We start from the raw sequence: 22994 nt of genomic DNA, 5'->3' as shown, positions 1-22994 counted from the left end.
GGAAAGGACCTTTAAGATCATCAAGTCCAACCATTAACCCAACACTGCCAAGTCCATTACTGACCCATGTACCTAAGAACATCATCTACGCATCTGTCCAACCCCTCCAGGGATGGTGACTCCACCACTGCCCTGGGCAGCCTGTTCCAATGCCCCACAGCCCTTTCTTTAGTGAAATTTTTCCAAATATCCAATCTAAACCTCCCCTGGTGCAACTTGAGCCTGTTTGCTCTTGTCCTACCGCTTGTTACTTTGGAGAAGAGACCAACACCCTCCTCGCCCCTTAAAATCTAAACCCGAGCAAAGCAAGAGCCCAGAGCAGGGCAAGAGCACATGGGGTATTAAATCAATTCTTGGGGAAACAGGGTAATTAATATCTCCCTGCAGCCTTTGTAAACCAGAAAGGAAAACGTCTGTGTTTCTCTGAGTAAGCAAACAGTTTAAAAAGTTTCATGACAGATGGCAGGATGTTTATCTGCCTAAACTTAATCAGATTGAAGTGATAAGCTTAGTATAATAGAACAAAAAGGAAGAATTATAGGATAAAAAAGAAATTCGCAGTGATCTGTCACAGCCCCAACATTCAAGCACCACTTCACGTGCGCATGGATGCACACAGTGCTGTACACTTTGGCTGAACCGCTACCCAGAGGATAAAAAAGATACAAAAACAGATTAAAAAAATTGCACTAAGGTCATTTTCCCAGATGTGGTTTATTTTACTATAGTTTAATTCCTAGTCCTCTCTCCCTCGCTGTCCCCAAGGGGTGGCTACGCAGCTCAGCTGGTAGCTCTGAAAAACAAGCTTCCAACACTCACAGGCTGCTCCAGAAACACGGAGCATCACTTGGGCGTCCCTCAGGGTCACCTTCAGGGGCTGGGAGTGCTGGAAACATAGCTGCAATTATTATTTACCTCCCGCTTGCAAATGCAAAGAGCAGTAGCTGAATGCTGGCAGCAGCCAGAGCACACTGCCCCAGCGCATGTATAGATAAACATATGTAACACGTGCATTATTTCTTACCTTTCCATCATCCCGTGGGAGGTCTGAAGCAGGTTAAAGCCCAAACGGTGCACCTGTGTGGTTTGGGTATCCAAGGGAATTGGAAGAAAGTTTAGCAATTATTACTCAGAAGTTAAGAAAAGGAAGTGGGTGAATGTTTCCATATAATATTTATAAAGCAGAATTTGTAGTCATGGCAGGAGAATTGAGAATGGAGCTGGTGCTTTACAGAGACTGGAAACTTAAAGCCAGGAGCACCAGCACCGGGCAGAACCGAGTTGCCTTCGTGGCAGAGCCAAAGCCACGTCTGCCACAGGATTCCCCTGAGAGAGAAGGAAAAGCCCATCGGTCCCACAGCCCTCGCCAGCTTATTCCAAGCAGGGAAAAAGCATTTTAGATCACAGAATCCCAGAATGTCAGGGGTTGGAAGGGACCTGGAAAGCTCATCCAGTGCAATCGCCCCATGGAGCAGGAACACCCAGATGAGGTTCCACAGGAAGGTGTCCAGGCGGGTTGGAATGTCTGCACAGAAGGAGACTCCACAACCCCCCTGGGCAGCCTGTTCCAGGCTCTGCCACCCTCACTGAGAAGAAGTTTCTTCTCATCTTTAAGTGGAACCTCTTGTGTTCCAGTTTGAACCCATTACCCCTTGTCCTACCGTTGGTTGTCACAATCACATCCTCTGAGCATCCCCTCCAGCAAGGATGTGACTGAACACAACAACAAACAGATCCACAGGACAGAGTTTATTCCTGACAGTGCGGTTATTCCATAATACGTCACAGCATTACCACGTTCCCGAGCCCTAACCCAGGGCAGTGCCCAACAGGCACTAATCATGGTAGGAACACAGGTACAGGTTTGCCACGGGCACAGGGGCTGGGCTGGTGCACCCAGGGCTTGGTGGCCTCCCTCACCCCCCAAGGACATCCCCCATCCCATCTCAGGCACCCCAAAAGGCACAGAAAGGGTGAGTTAAGCAGCCAAGCCTGTCTGTGAAGGGGCGCAGGGTCCCCCATTTCCCACCTGGTCACCTCCGGGTTGGGTCCATGTGTGAGCGAAGAGTTAAATGGGGCAGAAACCCCAGCATCGGCCCGAGCCCTTCATCATCCTCAGGGCCCCCTGGGGCAGACAAGGCTCAGCGCAGCTAAGAAGAGCTGATTCCACCTGCGCTGGTGGGGACACAGCACCACGGGAAGGTGCTCCAGATGTGTCAGAGGACGGCAGGGTTGGTATTTCCCTGATAAGATCAGTAAATCATTTTAGTACCATTACGTGAAATATTTCGGAACGCAGGCGCTCGGCACCCCGGGGAAGCCTGGGTCTGTCAGGGTCCGATGGAGGTTGGGGAGGACAAAGCGGCCTCGTGGAGGGGCTGTACGAGAGGTCACCTCCTCGTTCCCTCCAGCCACTCCCAGCTTTACATCTGCTGGAGAATCACGTCAACGGCTTCGGCAAGGTTGTTCACGTAGGCGTCAGGCTTCACGTGGGGGTGGTTTTCATCACTAGGCCTGCGAAGGAGACACGAAGGCACAGCTCAGCATGGACAAGCCCCCAAGCAGGTCCCATGTCCCCAGAGCCCAGGGCAGCACCAAACGAGCATCCTCAGGTGAGCCTGCATCTCACATTCCTCCATTTTCTGCTTTTTTTCCCCCCATACCCAGGTCCCTCCTGGGTGCTACAGTACATCCCACATCCTTTTTGCAACTGGGCTGCGCAAAACTTTGTATGAAAGACAATCTACATCATTAAACTAACCTAAATTAACGCACTGTATTTTACACGGCACTTTTTCATTCAAGCAACAGCAGAATCCAACAGGGATCTCTGGGCGGACACTTCACTATGAGTCTAGAATCCTAAAAACTGCGCAAGTAATTACTCCCCTGTGCTTTTTCTCTAGAAATAGGTAAAGAAAATAACTCACTTCTGACCTAGAGATGTGGAAGGTCTGTTTGTAGCTTCAGATAATGGGAAGGCTCTGTCAGGGTTTAATTTTGCAGGCCCATCATCTTCTTGTCAGTCTAACAGCGGTGGTTTCAGACATCACCATGAAAAGGGCCAAACACCCTCACTGCAAGTCACCATCCCAAAGCAGAGCAGCTTGAAGCCATTTGTTGCCAATGATTTAATTAGAGGTACTGGCCTAACGAGGCACAGATGCACAATCTGATTTCGCTGACTCAGCAGCATTGCAGGTGGGGAAGACATCTTTTTAAACCTTGTGGTCCTGTTGTGACTTTTTGGGGTGGGAAACCCAACTGCTGCTGAGGAGAAAACATATGTATTTTATACGCTTAATGGCTTTTCTTTGGGGAAAGAGATGAGAGCCCTCAGGTCCACCTCCTATCTCTCTCACTCCCCGTTAAGGACAAACCTTTATTTAGCACAAGCCGTTTTCTCAGCGGGGAAGACGCATTTCCCATCGGATGCATGGGAGGCAGAGAGATTATTACTATTATCTATGATGTGCAGAACTTGGGGAACACTTGTCTGCACAAGTACCAAATCATTTCTTCAGTTGCAGCACTGAAGCTCCTCAGGGCTATTTACTTTCTATTTCTCACATCTAAGCACATGAGCTCCTTGCAAAGGCCCATTCTCTTTCAGGAGCCCATGATGCTTGAGGTTTTACTTGCTGTGAAGCTACAGTATGCAACGAGGTAAAATAAAAGACACTGATATTCAGCTTTTTCCTTGTGACACTTGCAAAGCCGTGTCTGCCACAAGGACCATGGCTCCCTGAAACGGGCTCTACATTGGTGCTGCTTGTCATAAAAGCATCTTATTTAAAAGGTAGAAGGTTATTCCATGGGTCTTTATTTCATTATCCAAGGTTCATCTTGTTACAGGGGTTGGTTGCGATAAGAAAAGCAATTATAAGGGTTTTTAGGTTCTCCTGAACTGAAGAAGAATTTGGATTGCTCAAGTTAAAGCAAGTTATATTAGAAAATGGAGAAAAGCCTTCAAATATAAAGCAAGTAAAAATCCAGTATGCGTCTATTCCTTAGGTGGCAATTATTGCTCTACCCCCTGATTTAACCAAGTGGCTTTTATGAATACAGAAATAGCTTTGGGGGTGTGTGTGGTAAAATACTTATTTCTTGGCACTAATTTGAATGAAGATCTAAAAAAAGCAATGAACAAAATTTCTTCCCATTTTGCACCCTGCAAAATGTTTCTTTCCTAGCTCATACATTAGGAGGAAATTTTAAGAACTGCTTGAAATGAGCACTTCAAGAAATTTTCAATGACACAGCACTCGATCTATGAAAAGCATTTTGCCATTGATATCGGTGCTGACTGCACAGAAATCCATCTGTAACTGAGCTGCTAAATACCAGTCATCGAGGAAATGCCCTGTATACACTTGATGTGTGCTGTGGAAGGGGTGGGTGTATATATATATATATATATATGTGTGTGTGTGTGTGTGTGTGTGTGTGTGTGTGTGTCTATATATATACTGCAGGAAAACAAATTAGGAAATAAGTTATTTTTACCCATACCTTCAAAATACCATCCTGCCACCCGTGCTGCAGCCAACCAGCCTCACTCACAATAAATCCAACCATAAACTGGCACTAACCCATGTCCCTGAGAACCTCATCTAATCACCTTTGAAACCCCTCCAGGGATGGTGACTCCACCACTGCAATTCCAATGTTCAACAGCCCTTTCTAGGAAGAAATTTTTCCTAATATCCAACCTATCCATCCCTACCCCACGGCTGGAAAACGTACTTCGTTTCAGCCCACGGCACAATTTGGAGTTATATTTTTGAGACATATAATATATCTTATATTATCTATATGCTCATCACCACTAAGGTGGGGGAAATGCTGTAAATAAAACTGTCTGAGCGCTGTAGGAAAGCAGAGAACTGGAATAAAACCCACTTCCCTGCTCTCTCGCCTTTTCCCAGGGCCGTGCTTGGAGCTTTTATTCCTGTTAGTGCCACCCCAAGAGCTGTTTCATGTGGCCTCTTCCTTTGTCTCACGGAACGCTTTGTAGCTCACACAACTGCACACAAATAGCCAAGCGACGCTTTTTTTCCTTTCCCCCCGCCTTCCCCAGCTCAGTATTGCTCTTTTAAGCATCTGTCGGAAGGAAACTGCAAGCAATAATCCCCAAATACTAACGCCAAGAAGCGATGCTCCAAACGTAGCGCAACGAGCACAAGTCTGGGTGCCAGAAGCGAGTTCACAAAACCTCCGGGCAAACCCAAGATGATGCATGACGAGCCCTTTTTCTGCTGTCCGAGGGGAGCGGAGACCCATGTCCAGCCTTCCCCTGGGGGATTTGGGTTGTTTTCTAGGAGAAACCCCCAGTTACAGGGAGTTTTAAGATACCCTTCAGTGGAGAACCGCTCCGGAGCTCGGCCCCCATGTCCTGTGTGGAAACTTCAGCCAAGAGCAGATCTTTGCTCTCAAGGTTTCTCTCTTCCAGGGACAATGAGACTTTTTGCGTTGCACAACAGGAATCACCACAGCAGGTCTCAAAACTGGCAGTGGAGGTTACTTTTGTAGTACTTTTTTATATTCCATAAATAAACAAAAAAAGCTAAAAATATATTTAATTCACTAGGTCAGCTGAAGAATAAACTTGCATTGAGCTTTTAAGACAAACTCCTTCTGATTTTTTATATATATATATATATTTTTTTTTTTTTTACATGGGACTCTGGTTGCAGAGAAGAACATAAATCAAAATGACAGCAAACGATATTCTGTAGCTGTCAGCAGTCTTGGCCAGTGCACAAACTCGCTTGTGAAAACTCAACTGCAGCCTTGGGGAAACTCTCTCTTCAGTAATTCAGGGCTCCTGGGAGCTGCTGGGCACCACAGCCCCGCTATGTGCAACAAAGAACATTTTCCAGCCCAAGTTGGCCAGGACAGCTGTGAAATGTGGCTCTTCGTTCCTACATCACAGAATCACAGAATGGACTGGGTTGGAAAAGACCTCAGAGATCATCAAGTCCAACCCTTGGTCCAACTCCAGTTCATTGACTAGATCATGGCACTAAGTGCCATGTCCAATCTCAGTTTAAAAACCTCCAGGGCCGGTGAGTCCAGCACCTCCCTGGGCAGCCATTCCAATGCCTGACCACTCTCTCTGCAAAGAATTGCTTTCTAATATCCAGCCTAAATTTCCCCTGGCAGAGTTGAAGCCCATGGCCCCTTGTCCTATTGCTGATGCCTGGGAGAAGAGACCAATCCCCACCTGGCTAGAACTGCCCTTCAGGTAGTTCTAGAGAGTGCTGAGCTCAGCTCTAAGCCTCCTCTTCTTCAGACTAAACAAGCCCAGCTCCCTCAGCCTCTCCCCATAGGGCTTGTGTTCAAACATTGCTTCTTATGGCCACCTCGCTGGTATATGAAGCAGTCAGGGAAAGGAATGGCTTGGCCAACGGGACACTCTGAAATCCAGGGTGGTCCTTGTTGGTCCTTATACATGATCTGCCTCTCTGTGCACAGGGCGATGTTAGAAGTGCATGATCTTCAAAAGAAAAAGCTGTCCAAACTGATCTATACATTACAACACATTAAAGATATGAAGTATCTTTAGCATGATACAACATGGACAAAGGTCTCGAGGCTCGGTAGTCACTCACGTCCATCAAACCACCCTCGGGAGATGACTAAACATCCTCCTCTCCCAGGGACCATCCATCACTGTCGCTGCTGCAGAAGCTGAGCAGATATCTCCACCCCACACGTTCTGAGCAAGATCCTGTGCCTGTACTAAACTGGTTAGTTCAGATCAGTGCTTTGGTCTGAGCCACCAAGGAAGCAGAAAACCGGTGCTGCAATTTTAGTTCTTCACTCAGTGCTAAGAGAAGCTCCAGCACAGTATCAGAGCCGAAAGGGGTGGTTCCCTCCTGGTGAAGCACAAAAGCAAATCCCAGATCATGAAGGGCAGTGAAAAATCAGCTTCTGCAAAAATAAGAAGGTTCACTTACTATCTGGGTCAGATTCCCACTTGTGTAGGTCTTGTCTGGCAGCTAAATCCCCTGCCTAGACTCACTATCAGGAATCGCCCCAACCTGCTATGTAATTTTCTCAACAGCTCACCCAGATGCAGTTGAATATTTTTGATGGATGAAGGATCCACGCTGCACAGTCCTTCGCAGGAACCACTACGAGTCTTTAAAAGTGAATGAAGCAAACACATGCAGAAGAGAGCATTGCTAAAAACAGACTTGGAGTTAACCCTTTCCTTTCTTGTACCGGTTGGGATGCCGGGTTTAATCTGTGCTTCGGGACTCTCCCAGGGGACCAGTTCTGCACAGGGAACTGGAGCGGCAGAACATCTACACCCCCCAGGAGCAAGGAGGGGGTGTCTGAGCACCAAACCCTCCCGTCACGCTGCCCTAGGAAACTTCACGTCCTGGTTGGAATGACTTTCTCAGCGCCTCAGTGCTCATTTCCAATAAAACATATGGAGAACAAAAAGGAAACAGCTGGATTACAAAACATTTAGCAGATAAAAGTGGAGGTAGCCACAGAGATGGAAACAGCCCCAGAATCCAGCTCGACCCCAGACCTGCCGGAACAGGAACAGATGGGGATTGATCAACACACGATGAGTATCGCAGGTTAAAATTAGCTCTTGCATAGTTCTTTAAAAATAGGGGTAGGTAGGAAAAACACCACGCAGGGCCAAAGCAAGGCACGGAAGTTAATTTGAAAAAGACAAACGATCTCACATTCCAGTGTAAGGAGCTGTGGTTGTTTGGCAAACCTGACCTGAAACGCCGTGTCCCACGGTCGCTGCCCTTTCCAGCAGCACAGCTTAATGTGCAAGAGCAAAACCCGGCCCACAAACCCTCTGTTTGCACAAGGGATCTCTCTGTGTCACCACACAGGCTTCCCACCAACTCCCCAATTAAACAGCATCTACTCCCGCTGCATAACATTAGATACAAATCTTGAAACCATTTCTCCTGACAGCGTATTCTTCAGGGGCTCTTACCACGGCTGTAAAATATGTGAGAGAGAGTTTAACAAGATTTTCTTTATGAGGAATGTAAACAGACACTGTAACCTTTGCTGGTTTCTTTGGCCAGATGCAATAATTTCACTCGGTGCCACGGGTGAAACTCTCCTTTTTGTGAAACGTGCAATTTAATCAGTTTGGCACTGAACACCCAAATAAATCACAGTGACTGACAGCACACCGATGGGCGGCTGATGAGTGGCTGTGGAGCACGTTTTCTGACATTACAATCATAGAAAATGATGAGAGACAACTAGAAACACCAAAGTCACTAAACGCACCCAGTGCTGGAGCAGCTCCCAGAACTTCAGGGAATCCTATAGCTGGACTCCATATCTCATATCATGCTCAGATCTCCCTCAGAAAAAAAAGAGAGGTTTTTGTGGTTAAAACACTAGATTTTGGAGAGCAGAAAGTTTGCCCTCACGAAGCAGCTAGTACCTGCCTTTGCTTTGCTGCCATCATTTGGGAAGATGCTTGATGTTGATGGGACCATCAACAGAAGCTTCTCACCACAAGCCATGCAGCTGCGGATGCCTCCTACGTTGCTGCAGAAGCTGGTGGCCTCTAGAGATGACCTTCCCATGCCATCTCTTGGCCAACACGTCTGCAAGAGCTCCAGCAAAGCCAGCCCGTGTCCAAGCAAACCAGCGTCTTCCACTGCTCCTCTCACCTCCCAGAACTGCACACGCAGCTAATTGTGTTTAATTGCAACTCACTTATATTCAAGCATCCGCAAGCAGGCGGAAATTAAGAGCCAAATTGTTTGCTGACCCCTGAAGGAAGCCTGTGGGCTTGCCTCTTAATCGCTCCCATTTATGTTAAACTGCTACAGTTTTACCTGAGCAGAATGAACCGGCTTAGGTACCAGACTTCTCCAGGCAACATACATGAAAATACTGAGATGGAGGGGACAGGGAGTTATCTTCCTGCATAAATTAGATTAAAATAAAAGAGGTTTGGCAAATTGTAGCAAACATTCCCTAGATCTTTGTTTTTCTGCATTTCAAGGCACTTCCTGGGGTGAACACTTGTACTTTTCAAATGTACATGTGCTGAAAACTTAATTAAGAGTGGTGTGGCAATCTGGTTGTTTCTAATCAGCTGGCTGCATGGTGATGCTCTAATGAGTTGAGATATGTAACTGCAGAAATAACTGCTTCAAAGAGGTTGCTGAGAGCATTGGACAGGCTCGAATAGGCGCATGGGGGAGCACTTGGTGTCCCTGCTGCAGTTTGCTCTACCAGGTCTTTTAAGAAGACATTCATAGCGCCAAGATCCGATGCAGGACATCACGAGGGGGAGCAGCGAGCAGGTTGGAAATGGTGATGCTAGTGGTAGGTACAAAGTGGTTCAGAGCAGGACAGATCACAAGCTGGACGCTGGCAGTGGCGAACTTCCACGGATATTCCGTGTAAAGCTTGGGAGAGGGTCAATACAAATATTTCCAATACACCTCTTTGCAAGCACAACCTTTACTCACACCAGTTCTAAACTCAAGCAATCCCAATTCCTACCATTTTTGCAGGACACCAAGCAGCCACTGAACATGCATGGCTGGGGAAGTCAATGGATTTTCCTCCATCCAGCCCTATTTATTTTCTCTAATACAGCACATGTGAACACGCGAGATTACGAGTTTTGGAGATTAAAAATCCTGAAAGTCTTTGTTTGGGCTGTGGATAGGACACATACATGTTAATCCACATACTTGTTTAAGTAAAAAACAGGCATGAAGAAACACAGGACGGCGATGGGGAGACGTGGTGCGAAGTGCTGCCGTCGGGACAGAGGGTAGTTGTTGGCTAAAAGCTCTCATGTGATTACACCAGAGCATGAGGTTTTATTAGAAGTGAGTTCTTTCCCCCACCTCCAAAACCTCTCATGCAAAAATGCACCAGCGAAGTCAAGCTGGTTTGAACAAATATTTAAACAAGCAGAGCACCGGTGTTCAGGCATCTGGGCAGCAATTTTCCTTGTCAAAACTGGAGAATTTTCTCATCTTGTAAAGCAAAAGCAGTTCAGCAGGGGCCAGGCGTTAAAATCATCTGTACCAGCATTACTGTGGAGGAGATGGGGCAGCACACACACAATTGTTCTGATCTTAAACTGGTTCCCTAAACACACGTGGCCTGGGGACTGGTGGAACCTGGTGGTAAGACACTCAAGTGTCCCCTTCTGCCACACGGGGCTCTGGCCCCTCCTCTGCCTGTGCTCAAGGCAGCATGCGGGCTCTGAGCTTGGACCTACTGCAGTCCCATCCAACCCCAAATCCAAAGGTTAAACCATCCTGGCTCAAAAGCCAGTCTTGCTCCGTGCTTGGGATGATGGAGACTTGACTGGGACTCCTCAGAGAAGACTCAAGTGGAAGGGGGAGGTCACCTGGCTTGTCCCCATCACGATGGCCCAGACTCAATTCACCCAGCCTTGTCTGCCTAAAACCAAGATGCTGTGCCCAGGCTGGTCACCAGAACCTCTTCTGGAGTCTCCTCCTCGGGACAGACAGGTCCCTCTGAGTGGAAAGGGAAGGGTGTTCATCCAGTTTTCATCTCATCCTCTTAGAGAACAAGCCCGGATAGGAAACATCCTCTGGAAGAGATATTCTGTCTTCCGACTGACTATTTAAAACAGATTATAAGCTCATACCCCAGAACCAGTTCGTCGACGGCCAGAGTTGGGTGCAAAAAGCCTGGTCTAACCTTCAGATAAGTCTAGATAAAGTTAATGGAGATAAATCCTACCTCTTGCATTACTGCAGCCTGTGAGCACATGGGAGAAATGAACTGTATACGCCAGGTGTGTTTAAGTGTGATGGCCCCCAGGTTGGATGGGGTGGACTGGGGGATCAGAAGCTCTGCACTGGACATACGGATGCACCGACTGCTGCAAGGCAAGTCCAGCACAGCTGGTTTCAATCAAAGCAAGCCTCCCTCTCCCCCTCAAAAGTTAAATGCACATTCGCTGTTTGCTGAGAAAATCCGAGAACGGCCCCTGCTTTGCCAAACTATCCCGGCTAACAGGGTGTTTGCAAGCACCGTGAGACTCAGCTCTGCCCGCCTGGATTAATTATTGATGACCTGCATGGCTTTGCCAAATGACCTTACTCAATTCAGTAGAAAATAATTTTAAATGCCCCCGAGAAAGACTTTTCTTTGTGCATATATACAAACAGATGTGCATCTTAAAGGCAACTGATGCATTAGCTATTAACAAGACTTAATACTACATGAGGGTGGGAAAGATTAATTTCAAGGGCTGAATTTGAAGCTCAATGGTGCTCAAGCGTCTTACTCTGTTAGGCGCTTTTAAAAACCTTAACCTAAGAGAAGATTTTATTGCTTTCCCTTAATATGCTGCTTACAAAATCCATATGAAACGTGTAAAATGAATGCTGGCTTCTGCAATTGCAAAGCATTGCATGGACATTTAAGTCGCAGAACTCTGGTAGACCCAGATGCAAGTAAGAAAGAAGCTTTGCAGATCATAAAGGAAAGAAGTCTGTATTTCAGATTTCTAATGCTGTTTGGACAAGTTTAATTTTAAAAGTATTAGGCCAAAGTTGCACTGATAATGTAACTCTCTAAACAAGACGCTCAAAGACACAGCATTATAAGACGGCTTCTCACCAAACAAGATGTTGAGCTAAAGAGAATAATATTTTTCTTCAGATGGCGCTCAATAAATCAGCCTAAATTAAATGAGAATGAGAGTATGAGGCTATCTGTGTTATCCCAGGCCAATTCACCACGACCTCCCGCTGCAAAACCTCTCTCAAGTGAGAAGCCAAAATGCACCCACACTGGAAAATCAAGGCAGGCTCTACATCTGTAGCTGCAAAGTCGCTCAGCCTGGAGAAGACAAATAACATGGTCATGGCAGGACCTCTCCATGGGGTCTCTGTCTGGCTTCTCCTCCCAGACCAGACAGGAATATTACATCCAACCTCGCTATGCACAAGGACAGAATCACAGAATAATTTTGGTTGGAGGAGCCCCTCAAGATCACCGAGTTCAAACATTAAGCTAACTCCATCACTAAACTGTTCCTGGATGTCAGGAACTCATCTGTTTCTAAATATGTTCGTGCTTTTAAGTGATGTGACAAAAAGGAATAAGTTTTTGAACTAACTGTCAAGAGTTGAGCCTATGCTTTGAGTTGGAGCATTATTTATGGAGATCCCACCCAAATAACTTAGGGGTGTTCCTCAGAAACCGCTGCCCCTTCTAAAGCATAAACTTTGCTACAGTTATTTCAAATTTTGGATCCCTTGCTGAAACCACCCTGTGAATTATATCCCCATAATCTGCAAGTTTGCATGCTGTGAATGTCTGCCCAGCTTCGCATCCATGTCCACAGTGCCGAGGAGGCTTCATCTGTCTAAGAAATACGTTTACAGATACCTGCCAACCTGTTGATGTAGCCACATACAGCACTGTTTGCATGAGAGCTCCTAAATCCAACAGAAAACAGTACAATCCTGTATAGACCAGCAATAGGAAGCCCACATCGGATCCCTTTTCTTTTTTAATCAGCAATGGCGATCTTAGGTTAGGCTACCTCCCTCCAGAGAAACGCAGGATGTCCTCTGTTGATTAGGTTCACAAAGATGGGAAGCTGTTCAAAGAATGATGACATGCTGCACTTACGGACCCTGCTTCATCCAAGTATCTGGAGATACTCCAAGAGCCAAGAGAAGGTTCTGGGGAGCCTTTATTGTGGCCTTTCTGTACTTAGAAAGGGGCCGATAAGAAAGATGGGGACAGACTTTTCAGCAGGGCCTGCTGCGATAGGACAAGGGGTGATATTGTTAAACTAAAAGATGGGAGATTCAGGCTGGACAATAGGAAGAAATTGTTGCCTCTGAGGGTGGTGAGAGCCTGGCCCAGGTTGGCCAGAGAGGTGGTGGATGAACCATCCCTGGAGACATCCCAGGCCAGGCTGGACGGGGCTCTGAGCAACCTGAGCTGGTGAAGATGTCCCTGCTCATGGCGGGGGGGCACTGGATGGGCTCTGAAGGTCCTTTCCCACCCAAACCATCCTGTGATTCTATGACCTTTGTGAGATGCATGGACATCTCCCTCTCTCTTTTCTCCATGTGGATCCAGAGCAGTCCTTGAAGAAGGGAAAAATTATGACCACGACTCGCCAGCTGGTGTGAATTCTGTCCTCTCACTTACACTACGTAAGCCACAAAGACATGGCCACTGGGTGAGCTGGGAAGGTCCCTTCAACCCAAACCATTCTGTGGTTCTAAGATTTTGGAAGCACAGCAGGAACCGTGCGGCCCTGGAAAGCCGCTTCCCGCAGCCGCGCAGGCAGCCAGCGAGGAGGGACGGCCACAGTGTCTCCATCCTCCTCGGGGCACCGCGCAGGACACGGGAGGCAGCGCCGGGCTGGGGAAAGCCAGCTAGCACATTTTTCAAGGTGTCAAACCACATCTACGTTTGCGCCTAAGAATGGATTTCGGAAAGTATGCTAAGCTCACATTGTTAGTGTAAGGATTAAATCCTCGGCGCTCCTGGCGCTCAGCCCTTTGCTTGGGCCACGAGGATAGTCCGAGGTTTATACCCGCTTCCTTACAGCTTTGAGTTGCAGCTCCCCAGATGATGGCTGCTGGCATGTCCGATCTGCTGTGTGCTACAGCACACGTGTCGCGCAGACTCAGCACAAACCTCTGTCCCCACTGAAGTTTTCTAAGAGTCCTGTGAAGTTCCCAGCCCCAGTCAAGTCAATGGGGACTTTATGTTGTCAAATAAATAATCCTGAATTTGAAACAACTGGCTGCTGAATACTCGTGTTTGAGCAGTGAAGCATTTGGGACGTTCGGTTCCAGCTCAGGTTGTTGCAGCCCGTAAGTTCTGCAGAGGTCGGGTCTGCATCCTGCGCCGAACTTCCACAAACTCCAGCACCGTCTTCTCCATCGGTCCCTGGCTGCCACTTTCACAAATATAACGGTTAATAAAGACTGTGATGCCTCCAAACACCTTGGTTTCTGAGTCAGTTCTTCACAAGTTCTGAGACCCAGAAGCCAACGACTCGGTGCTCAGAAGAGTTGTGGATGAAAGGTGGAATGACAGCTCCACCTCCAGTGCAATGCACCATGCAAGATTTTCTCCATGGCAGGTACTGGAGCTCTCCCAATGGAAAACTGAAGGAGTCTGCAAGTAATGGGAGAGCACAAAACTGCACTTCTAGTTATGGCTTCAATGCACCAGTAAGGCTATTGAAGCAGCTCGGTTTCATACGACCTGCTCAGTATTTCTTAGGATCAGACTGAGCTTGGTACATTTTGTAAATATTAAATCAATAAAAAGACTTAGAATGTTAAAACAGAGGAGGAAAAAAACCAAATAAATGACAACAGTGACTTTGAGACTATTTCACCTTCTTGTTATCTGCAGTTTTTGCTTTTATTATACTTAAAATATTTCAAGGGTCACTTTGTACTGGAGGGGGAACAGCCAAGATGACTGTATTCTCTGCACATGTTGCTATATTCTTGCAAGGCATCTTAGGGTGGAGATATTTGTCTATGAAGTTAAGAGCAACCAACAAGCCCCATCCCTTTCAAACTGCATCCAAGACAGCACACAGAAATCTGCGGAGGGCTAATCAATCCTTTCTGCTCTTTTTACCCAGTACTACAACAAAGCAGTAGCTTGAAATGCAGGCTTGGTGTGTGTGCTGTGTGGGTATATAATAAAGAAATTCTTGAAGCAAACTACTCAAGCCCTTGTGTGGGAAGGACTTTACTAGATCATAAAGAGGGAGACTTCATCTTCATTAAGTCAAACATTAAAGGAAATGTTCTAGCTTACAGCACTATACATGAATGCTCAGCAATGTCAGGGCTTTAATTGCCTGTTGCTTTCCCACCATAAATTACTACCTGCAGCTAATGGAAAACCTTTCTCCAGACCTGTTTATGCACCTCACTCCCATTTCATAAATTCATGCTGGATGGAAACAGCAGGGCAGCCTGGAGCGGCCCAAAGTCCATATAAATCTCTGCAGAGAGCAATGAATATCTAAGAATATGGCACGTGCTCAGTATAAGCTGTTTGAATAGCTCACGACATACGCAATACTCTGTAGCTTTTATGACTGAATATATCTGAATTTAATAATTAGCCAGTTCAGGTTAAAGATGCCCTGTAGTGACGTACTACAACAGGGGGACAGGATGTCTCCATTAACTCTCTTTGTTTGCAGCTGAACGATTTCCACATCCAAATACACGCACACAAATGTTTCACTCCCAAACGCAAGGGGTTTCCTCCAACCTTCAAGTCCCACCTGCGCCTCCTTTCTCCATCCTCTTGCATTTTATAACATTGCTTAAAAAAATTACCCGAGAAAATGCGCACAAGCCCCCAGATCAGCTACAACCTGGTGCCTGCAGGGAGGCATGGGTGGGAGCATCTTTCCTCCACGTCCTCTTCAATTCCAAGGCCTGAACCATAAGAAAGTCAAGCGACCAGAATCACTGCTCTGTAAAGTCAGGTGTCAAATCCGCTTATGGGTCACAAGAGCAGGTAAATCCCAAGGACGAGAATTAACCCCAACCCAAGCCCAAGAATCTCAGTGTGCAGAAAAAGCACTGAAAAAACGCTGCCTAGGCGTCCGTTGGCTGCAAAACCTAACAAAATATTGATTCACCTTCCAAAGAGGAGGCGAAAACCCGCAGGCTGTGCAAATCCACAAACCCACAGGTCCGGCAGCTGCCACCCCCGTGACCCATCACTTTGGTCACGCTTCGAGAAGTTGTTTTCCACCCTTCTCTTGTGGAGATCTACAACACTGAGGTGAAACCAAAGTAATACCATTTGTATCTTAAAACAGCCCATTGAAGTTGCCAGGAGGATAACCTGAGTTTTCTCCAACATTTTGGAGGTCTCTCAGTTACTTTGGCTATTTTGGTGTAGGAATATTTTCCCATGCCCTGCACCTGCCTTCATTCTTTTGCTACCAACCCCCCTTTTTTTATACTTTTTGCCCAATTTAATATCACTAAACCAAACTGGCCACCAATGTGGACTTCAGGCTTCCACAACTACGCTGCTCTCAGCCTGGAGATGATATTTGCTTCACTCTTCTCCCTCGGGCAGTATTGGGTTGCCCCAGTTCCTGTGTGCCCCATAGGTAATTGCCACATGCCTGTCCTCAGAGCCCTGGATTTCTAGATAATGTGCTTTTGATATGGACTCTGCTACAATTTGGTTGGTGGTTACCTATACTTAATATTAATGAATAATCAAGTAAGATGAGGCAAGTGCCCAAGGCACCATGGGCAAGGACACTGGGGCAGGTGCCTGCAAGGTGAAGACAGGTTATTATAGGAGAAAAATCTGGGTGGATGGCAACCAGGTTAGCATGAGCCAGCCTTAATATCTTACACAAAAAACCAAGCAAATTAAAAATCATAGGAAAAAATGTGTGTGTGGTTTAAGAGAACAGCTGTCTGTGTTGTGCCCCATGTTTTAACTAGTTATAAACAATGTGGGATACTCTGCACCATTAAAATTTCAAAGCATAACTACAGATAATTGCTAGAGGCAACCCACGAACTCGGACTTTGAACGGCATCTGCCCAAGTCCTGGCTCCAGGGACTTCAATGTCACTTCCTAACTCTGGATGTCCCTTGTCCAGCCTTTAGAAGTACAGTGACGTGTTGGCGATGCTCCAGCCAGGTTTGCTGCAAGACTTTTATCTTCTGCTTAGGACTAAACACTTTGGAAAAGCTTCCCATCCAGCCTGTGGCCACTTCCAGTTTCTAAAGCTAACTCTGTAATCTGATTTTTAAGTCATCAGCCTCTATGGCTAATGGTAGCTCGAATCCTATGGCAGGCTTTCAAACATCAGCACGCTGACTCCAGACAAAGCCTTTTCATGCTTTTGCAGCTAACCCAGCAAATACCACTCAGAGAATCCTGAAGCTCTGGAAATTCCGAGAACGCAGATAATATGAAAAAGGGCCTGAAAAATGTTTCATTAACATTTATGCGGGGTAGACTGGGGTTCTCAGGTAATCACCAGCAGATCGCAGTAAATACTATGGTGAAATCGTGCTCTACTGAAAATGATTTGCTGATGAAGACAAGCCTTAAGTCAGTGCTAAGCCATACTGCCATTCACACACATGATTTTAATAACAGCTGTTTCCTCCCCAAGCAAGGGGGGAAAAAGTTCAATAGAGTCATCTCTCCATCGCCCTGTAGCTAAAGCAACCCAGCTCATTCCTCTCCAAGCCTGGGAGGCTTCCACCTCTCACCTTCCATACGGCTGCCGTATCTAGACTGTCCGCATGACGAAAAAACACGTGGAAAAACGAACATTTGGTATCTTCCTAAGCTAAATTCAACAGCCCCTTCCAAAAGCTGCCAATACATGTACAAAGACCTTCTCTTTCCAGTTGGCTATAGTCTGTGGAGACATTTATACTATCTGCCCAGTAGCTATTACCATGCATTACTTCACAGGAGGAATAAAAGACTATTTAAGCTGGCCCACAGATTTTTCATAGAGGCAGGTTTCAGAGGCTGGCAACAACACTTGGGATAATGGGGCAGGTCACTTGAGGGAGGAAGGAAAATTACCCGTCGGAGAGATGCAGAAATGCAAGGTGACGTTTGGACCCGAGTTTCACTACGAATCTGGGAGATGCTATTTACACACAAACCCAAACCAACAAGCCAGAATCCCAGCCGCTTTCCCAAAGGATTAATTAAGGCATCTTCCTCCCAGCCCCCATTCAGAAAATCTGGCTGGAAACTAAGTAACAACAACTGTTTACGCCATTAAAGCTATGCAGTACGGAATGACAGCCTCCTAGAGCTTCCCACAAATTCGGGCAAGATAAACATCTTTGTTATAAAGCATGAGCCTCTCCAGTTTTATTGACGGAAAGTGTTGGAGAATGGGAGCTGCTGAATCCGGCTTCTGATTAGCAATTAAACACTTGGAGAGGGGCAAGCCTCTGGGCAGCAATGCCCTCCCCGTTGAGCCACAGAAAAACCTTCTCATATAAATTAGGTTTTAATGCTGGGATATGTCCTTGACAAAGGAGCTCTGAGCGGCCACCAGCTCCAGCCTTGTCTGCTTGGAAATCTGGTGGGGTCCAGAGCGCTGGAAACAGACCCGTGTCCCTTTGTGCGGGATGAGCCCCTTTGGTTTGAGTTCCCTTACAAAAATACCAAACATAGATCGGATTTTGCAAGAACGAGGGATTTGCAAGGCCCGTATGTGGATATCGTGGAGCTCCTTGGCTTCATTGTGCGCCGAGGGCTGGGATCCAGCGACACCCACCTCGCTGGCGATGCTGAGATTTAAGCTGGCGGATGGATGTACGATCAGAATCGGGTATTTTCCATGTGAAAGGTATTACATAAAACCAAAGGGCTACTCACATCACTGGCCCATCTCCCTAATTAAAAGCTGCAAGACTCCGAGCTGGGTCAGAGCGAGCGATCAATCCCGCAGAGACATTCGCAGAACACGTCTGACGCTGCCCAGGGTTTTGTTTCCCCTGCACCACCTTCCCCGAGCATAAAAAGCTGCAATTGAAAAGTCCTGGTCCTTGGAGGGAGCACTGGTTTTTATCAGACAGTAACGATGAGTACATCATGAAATCATTTAATAGTTCTCATTAAATGCATTGCCAGAGAGCAGGCCTGATTTATGAACAGTATGCCGGGGGTATAAATAAGCTGCACTTTGCTTGTAACGCAGCTGGTCAAGAAAATTAATGTTTTGTTTTCCATAACCTTTGTACTCTCCCTTCCTCTGCTACTATGGCAAAGCTCAAGGCGTGGAATCTGATGGTTCTCGGGGAGAGGACACGCGTCCCAATGCTCAACCCAACAGGGTCCCCAAACGCAGCCCTGCACCCCAGCTTTCCCAATTCCACCACCCCTACCCGTGGATGCGCTGCCCTATTTCCAAACAAAACCCCGAAGCTCTTAGAAGCAGACTTGCTTTTGCATTTGTGCTGGAAGTGCTGCTGGAACAGTGTATCCTGGTAAGTTTAGGTCCAAGAAATACTGATATATTTAGCACTGCTGCATAACTTTCCGTCTCTAAAAGCCCAGTATTCCCTTTTTCTTTTGTGCCCAGGGAATAGGACAAAAGCCACTCAACCAGATGAACATCCGCCTTCAGAACAGAGAAAATATGAGGCCATTGCAACACAGGACAGTGGCCAGAGACACTTTTTAATGCTTATATTAACCATGGCACCTAATCCTAAGCAAACACCTCATCAGTTGCATCATGTTTTTTTCAAAAGACCTTTTAGTCCCAGCACAAGGTGTACACCGTGCACGCGATCGAGCACGGGGAAAACTGAACTTTCAGGGTAGACAGATATTGAGGAGGCTTAGGAGACAGTCGATTTACACAAGGACAGAGGGAAGGGCTTTGCAATCATCTGGTTCACATCTGGGATTTACAGGCGTGCTAATTTTATAACCCTCTCCTTACAGTTCTGAAGCGACGTGACGTTCTCCCTCCCTTCCCAGCCGCGGCGACGTCCCATCGCTGCCGCAGGGACAGGGCTGCCAGGAGCATCCTCGGCTGTCTGAGCTGTATGTGGCTCCGGGACTGCACACCGTGCCGTACAATAGGCAGCGGGGAGCTGGCAGAGCCGGCAAAGTGCACACGAGCATTTGCATTTCACTGGTATTAAAAATTCAAGTCTTAAAATCAAAGAGGAAGACCCAGTTTCAGTTTACTTCTGCTCAAAGCAAAGTCCCTTTATATCTCATTCACGGACCCTTCTGGTTGCTTTTATGGTATATATGAGGCTTTTTTTCATGAAAGCCTCTTTCTAGTGACTTGATAGATTTCTTTTCTGGTAGAAAGCAAGAAACCTCTTACTCAACCAACCATTTTTCACGTGTACATAATGCATGAGGCTATAAAATCACTGCAAGAAGATTCTCAGGCAGGAGGACACAAAGCCCTGAGAGCTGAGGACAAAACAACCTGAAAATCACCTCCAACCATAGCAGGAAATGTGGAAAAAAGATTAATCTCTTCTAAGACTAATATTTTTAGATTGCCATAGACATAGGCCCAACACAGTCACAGCTGCGCACATATTCCATGTTCTAACTTAGTGTGTGGACTCGCATCTGCCTAAAACCAAACCTTAGCTACCATCAGGCTTAGTTTAGCCACATATTTGGAATCTAAACCCAAAGAAATTAAGAGCATTTCCCTGGGAGGCAACACAGATTTTGGCAGCTGCTATTGAGTTTAAACATTTGAAAGTAATCGCTAATGCACAAAGAAACTGCAATCAAGGAGAACTTTCCCCAGGTTGGAGAGCAGCATTGGTCTCGACTCCAAAAACGATTGAGAAGTCAGTTAGTCTCAGTCTAACAAGCTCTTTGCAGATGTCAGCACTATCCCCAAAACACAGACACACACAGACACGTGTATGCATTACCACTTATGTTCCTCATTTTGAATGTCTGTTTCTCTGTGGATGAAGAAAATTCATATTCGATTACCTTCATTTTAAATGACACATAAAGCAGGAAGACAACTTATTTCCGTCGGAAAAAATACTGGACTCATTTATAGGGTATACTTATTCATAGAACAAATTTTTGCTAGTCCTGGTGATGGATTAAGATGAATCTGACCTAAAGACTCTGGCTCTTCTCTCCTACTAGTTCCTGTCTCAATAATAAAGAGGGATTTAATTATTTCCTGGAATTTAGTTATTCAAAAATATATCAGTTTTGTAGAGGTCATTAGCTCCAGGGTTTCCACTGAGCCACAGTGACTCCATGGTTGATCCTGAGCTGATGCAGCTCCAAATCTCATTTTTCCTAGTATGACCATGTGTTTCATTTTACTGCTAATTTGGTTTAGTAGTGAGGCTGGGAAGGAAGGGAGGACATGGAGAACCCATTCTTGCCTCTGACACTGGGCTGGTGCGTGACCTCAGGTACGTGACTTCGCCTTTTTATGTGTCACTCTCCCCATCTGCAATATGAGAACAACCATCCTCGGCTCCTTCGTGTGAGCACTGCGAAACTTCATTAAGAAAAAGCCAGATATAGAAGAGTGAGGTGTTTCCAGTCCCTTTAAGATTAAGCGGTGATAAGACTCAGAGTGATGGATGAATCTGTGGCCAAGCCCTAAGCAGGGACTGGAGGATGGATCAGTCAAAGTATTTGGGAGGATTCTCTGGCCAGCTCAGAGTCATAAATGGATTTTGACATCAACTTCAAGAACATCAGAGCTTCACCTTCTACGTCCCACGGCCTCATCCATAAACCACAAATAGCAAGACTTCTGTCTTTCCATTTCCCCTCATCAGTACAGGCTTCGTGTTCTTCAGGCACATGCGGTGTCTTGTCTGAACTGTTAAACTCGGTTTTGCTAAGAACCCGGGGAATTACTGAAAAGCAATGAAATAATCCTATGAGCACCAAAACCAGCAATGAGAGGAAGAAGAAGAGTGAGAGAGCAGGAGGGAGAAGTTGTTTGTGAATCAGCACTGAGCACTTGAAGGCAGAAGCAGCCACCTCTGGGACATGCGGTCTGGGCACAGTAATTTCAGGGATCAATTTGTCCATAAAGTATGGGCCAAATTCTGGTCTCTGCCACCCATGAGGAGCTTCCATTGACTTGGGCAGGAACCACTCCCACACAGCTGAGAGCAGGATTTGTCCCTCTATGTGCAATGTCTTCTACATGAACAAAAGAGGGAGGAAGAGACCTCTTAGATAATCATCACAGAAATGATCTTGAACTTTCCAATACCAATGCCAAGGCTATAACTGATAAAAACCCCTAGAGCTGGTCTCTGCCTCATGATTGGATTTCTGTCAGCAGAAATTTGGAAATGTGGGTCGTTTGCTCGTGTGCAAGGATGTTCCCTGCACAAAGTTTCCACTAAATGTACACAAGAAAGCAATGGCCTTCTTTCCTTCCAGCTCACCAAGTCTTGGCTTGGGAAAGCCACATCCCATCCATTAACTGCGGGGCTCCGTGTAGCAGCCCCATGATAGACACTGGAATCAAAACCCAAAGACTTGTGTTTGTCACTCATGTTTAATGGTATCTTTGTGACCTTGCACAAATAAATTGATTTATATTGCAATTCCAACACGTACAAATCAGAGCAAAAACACCTAGCTTTCAACCACCAGAGACCTGGGCATGAAAGGCTGACAAAAAGCATGCTCGAATATCACCTGTGCACACTCCAAGTCCCCTTTTCCCACCTAGGTAACATTTGCATGTAGTCTCAAGGCTCCAACGTGCTTTAGAGATGTCTGAAGCGTTAGGATTGCGATCACACAAACCGCTCTCCTTCCTTCTGGTTCACTCACTCCTGTGCAAACCCCCAGACCAGCAACAAACCATTTAGTTCTCCCCAGACAGGGGGATGGAAGCAGCTTCTCCTGAGAGCAAGAACTTAGTCATTGCCCCCAAGGAACTGAGCTGCTGCCAGGAATTAAAGGTAGCCGGCCATTCCTTGCTTACCATAAATACTTTGCAGTTAGTAATTACAGCCTGTTTCAATTCTCCACCCTGGAAAAAGCTCGCTGTTCCTCAGGCAGGGACAATCAAAAAGACACCTCCAGCTTCCCTTTGGAGTCTTTCTGGAGATCCCCTTTCTCCAACCTCCCAAGGACCATGACCAACAGCCCCTGAGGGAGGTGGTCACTTGGACAAGGGATGTCCAACCCACGCTCCAACACGCCAAGCCTCTTCTTGCCCGAAAAACTGAATCACAACAAGCAGCCGCCTCATAAAGAGTTAAAAGGAAGAGCTCTGCTAACACTTAGGCGTTACAAATCTTCCCAGTTAAAATAAATTATTCAGGAGATGTCATCCTCCCATCAGCACCATCTGAGTTACATTTTTAATAGTTCTGAGCACTGAACATGTTCTGTTATAATATCAGCAACACCACGGCTGTGAGATGAAGAAGGGGGAAATGCGAGCACACTGTGGAACATGAAAGACACAGCT

General features: G+C 46.4%; 1 protein-coding gene across 1 annotated transcript in view; it reads right to left on the bottom strand.

The window, feature by feature from the left end:
- Nucleotides 1–1707: 1707 nt before the first annotated feature.
- Nucleotides 1708–22994, bottom strand: part of LHPP (phospholysine phosphohistidine inorganic pyrophosphate phosphatase) — a 76366-nt gene continuing 55079 nt past the window's right edge. Inside the window, exon 7 of the mRNA XM_082053837.1 lies at nucleotides 1708–2514. Within this exon, the coding sequence (XP_081909963.1) occupies nucleotides 2424–2514 (91 nt within the window). The 3' untranslated portion in view covers nucleotides 1708–2423. The remainder of the gene's footprint in view (nucleotides 2515–22994) is intronic.

The sequence above is a fragment of the Streptopelia decaocto genome (assembly GCF_964273445.1).
Source record: "Streptopelia decaocto genome assembly, chromosome: 5".
Classification (NCBI taxonomy): Eukaryota; Metazoa; Chordata; class Aves; order Columbiformes; family Columbidae; genus Streptopelia; species Streptopelia decaocto.
This window is presented reverse-complemented; position numbering and strand designations above follow the sequence as displayed.